The 2,831-nt window shown below is 38.0% G+C and overlaps 1 protein-coding gene across 1 annotated transcript; it reads left to right on the top strand.

Moving 5' to 3' along the window:
- The first annotated feature begins 318 nt into the window (after positions 1-318).
- On the top strand, positions 319-2,186 carry LOC129724593 (protein lifeguard 1-like). The gene is made up of 4 exons (XM_055679592.1): positions 319-474; positions 947-1,114; positions 1,176-1,424; positions 1,482-2,186. The coding sequence occupies exons 2-4, from the start codon at positions 953-955 to the stop codon at positions 1,821-1,823; spliced, it is 753 nt and encodes a 250-aa protein (XP_055535567.1). The 5' UTR covers positions 319-474; positions 947-952; the 3' UTR covers positions 1,824-2,186.
- Positions 2,187-2,831: the final 645 nt, after the last annotated feature.

Here is a 2,831-nt window from a genome sequence, read left to right as displayed (position 1 = left end):
GAATGTATTTTTGGCAGGCGCACAACTCTGTTGCGCGCAACTTGTTTGATTGTCTGCGGATTTTAGAAAAGAACCGCAATACCTACTTCTATCTTGCCTGTGTATATGTCATTGGGTCATGGTGTCGATGATTTTTAATGATGACAAGCAATGACGTTTACAGAGACTATACACTACAGAACCGACAAAACACTCATCGTGAGTGTAAATTTTACACCAAAACGGGAATTTCCGTATATGATTTTTCATAAAAACAGCCCGATTTGGCGTGACATTCACCACAGCGGTGTTTGCTCTGTATAGTGTGCAGTTTCTCTAGCAATGATGTTTTTCTCTCTTTCCCACACCAAGAACGGCATAACATCATCAACTTTGCAAAACCAATTTCACCATTTAGCAGTGTTTGTTGGTTGAGTGACTCAAATTTACCAGGAATTACCTTCAAAATCAATAAATTAGTGAAATTTATCGGTGGTAAGTTTACTAATTTTATTTATTAATATCTAATGTACTGATTACTTGATCAAATGATTAGTTTAACATAAGCTAGGTAATATGTTTTCATACGTAACAATTCGTCTGGAGTCGTCAATTTTATTTTGTAGAATTAAGAAGAGTACATTTCCATTGTATTTTATGTAGGGCGTAATTTGATTGTTTTAACTTTGTTTAAAGCCTACATTGATCTGTTAAACAATTATTATGCCATTTAGATTAGAACTGGATTGCTTTTTCTCAAGTGGAAAATCCGGGTAACCCCCGCAATGTAAAAATCGCAAAAAGTTATGCAGTTAACTAATGGAGTCCACAGAGCTGTGTTGATAATAATTGATACCAGTTAATAAATATGTATTGAATAGATATTCATCGTGTTAATGATAGTAAATGTTGGATTACGAGTTCATTAGTACAATGCAACGTTAATTACAATTTAATAAAATTACAGGTGAAGATGGCAGAAATACCGTACCAAAACATGGAAGGTACCAGTCAGGCAGCGAAAACTTTAACCACACATCTGGACCCAGAAAGCCAGGTTGAAATTCGTGGCATGACTTTCTCAGAAGAATCGATTAGGAAGGGCTTCATAAGAAAAGTGTACCTAATCTTAACTGTGAGTATTACTGCTGCACAATGAAAATTTTGTCTTGTAATGTAACTCTACCTTGCTTCAGGTTCAACTCGCAATAACTATGGCTTTTATCGCTTTATTTGTATACAACGATTCGGCAAAACTTTGGACCATCAATAATCCATGGATTGCAGTGACATCCTTCGTCGTGATGTTTGGGGTTCTAATCATAATGGCTTGCTGCGGTGAAATCCGACGGAAAACACCGCATAACTTTATTTTCTTGGCTATTTTCACCGTAGCGCAAGGGCTGATGCTCGGAATCTTCACAATTCGCTATGATGCTCAAGAGGTAAACTTGGAAACAAAAAATTTGCTCTATTTCTGCCTAATTTTCATTTTTTTAAAGGTGTTTACTGCCGTGGGCATCACTTGTGCCATATGCTTTGGATTGACCTTATTCTCGCTGCAAACCAAATGGGATTTCACGATGATGGGCGGTTTCTTGTTTGTTGCTCTTCTGCTAGTGTTTTTGTTTGGCATTATCGTGGCATTCTTCCCCGGAAGTGTGGCAAGTTCCGTCTACTCCGCTTGTGGTGCATTACTGTTCTCATTTTACCTAGTTTATGACACTCAAATGATGATGGGCGGCAATCACAAGTATTCCATTAGCCCGGAGGAATACATATTCGCTGCACTCAATCTCTATCTGGATATTATCAATATTTTCCTATTTATCTTGCGGAGATAAATCTATGATTTGGTATCTCTTTTGCTTAAACGAAACATTAATGTAATAATGTGCTGTTTAAGGACCATCATTTCAAGGCATTTTAGCAATATTTGTTTTTAAATTCAAACTCCTAACCAGGGCCGGATTTAGACGGTGGGGGGCCCGGGGCAAATTTGTTTGTGAGGGCCCTATTTTTTTTAAAAACATTTAGGATAACGTTCTGGGAAGGTGACGTGCAAAAAAAAAACGTCGGTCCAGGACTAGGGGGGCCCCTCGAATCGGGAGCCCGGGGCATCTGCCCCCTTTGCCAACCCTCAAATCCGGGCCTGCTCCTAACTAAAATCTGAAATACAATTTATTCAGCAAAAGTGTATCAACAGATTTCGCAAGTTTTTCTTTTTCATTTGAAAAAATCATTGGGCATCACCTTGCTGATTAAAAAATTTGATACTTTCATTCATCATTTGCTAACGGGGCTTATTACGGGAGTCACTTTACGGTGAAGTGACAACCGTAATAGGCACGGTGAAAGTGATTCCCATTTGATTTGCACGCGTCTTTTTTCACCGTGAGATTTTTTCACTTCGTTCTCACCGTGAGGTGACATTCGTAATAAGCCCCAACATCATTGAAAAGTTCAACCATGGATTTTTAGATTTTCAGGACAGTTGCAAAAAAAAACAATACTACACGTCGTTCGTGTTTTTATTCGATTGACTTATACGAAAGTTTTGTGCTATGACAATAATGTTTGGTTTACGTACACCTTAGAAAATTTAACCTGAAGTTCAATTGAAAGCATCGGTAGTCCTGATGATATTTCATTATGACCAGTACTTTATGAACCACTAACCACTAATTGCATCGTAACCGCGAGAATTTTCGAAAGACTATAGCATAAGTTTATTCTCAGGGTCCCGGTTCCAACAAACCATTTTTTTCATACTGATTTCGATGGTTTATTCTTGACAAAATAGGTCCCTCTCATGATAAATGGACAGAGAAACGTGTCGTCGGCACAATCGC

Source organism: Wyeomyia smithii, chromosome 2, assembly GCF_029784165.1.
Source record: "Wyeomyia smithii strain HCP4-BCI-WySm-NY-G18 chromosome 2, ASM2978416v1, whole genome shotgun sequence".
Classification (NCBI taxonomy): Eukaryota; Metazoa; Arthropoda; class Insecta; order Diptera; family Culicidae; genus Wyeomyia; species Wyeomyia smithii.
The sequence above is the reverse complement of the archived record's forward strand: the minus strand, read 5'-3'. Positions and strand labels throughout refer to the sequence as shown.

Excerpts from the sequence above, each read along its gene's own strand:
- LOC129724593 (XM_055679592.1), top strand. The coding sequence starts at position 953 with ATGGCAGAAATACCGTACCAAAACATGGAAGGTACCAGTCAGGCAGCG. Across the intron at positions 1,115-1,175 it reads AAGTGTACCTAATCTTAACT|GTTCAACTCGCAATAACTAT; the intron begins GTGAGTATTACT and ends ACCTTGCTTCAG. Across the intron at positions 1,425-1,481 it reads TTCGCTATGATGCTCAAGAG|GTGTTTACTGCCGTGGGCAT; the intron begins GTAAACTTGGAA and ends ATTTTTTTAAAG.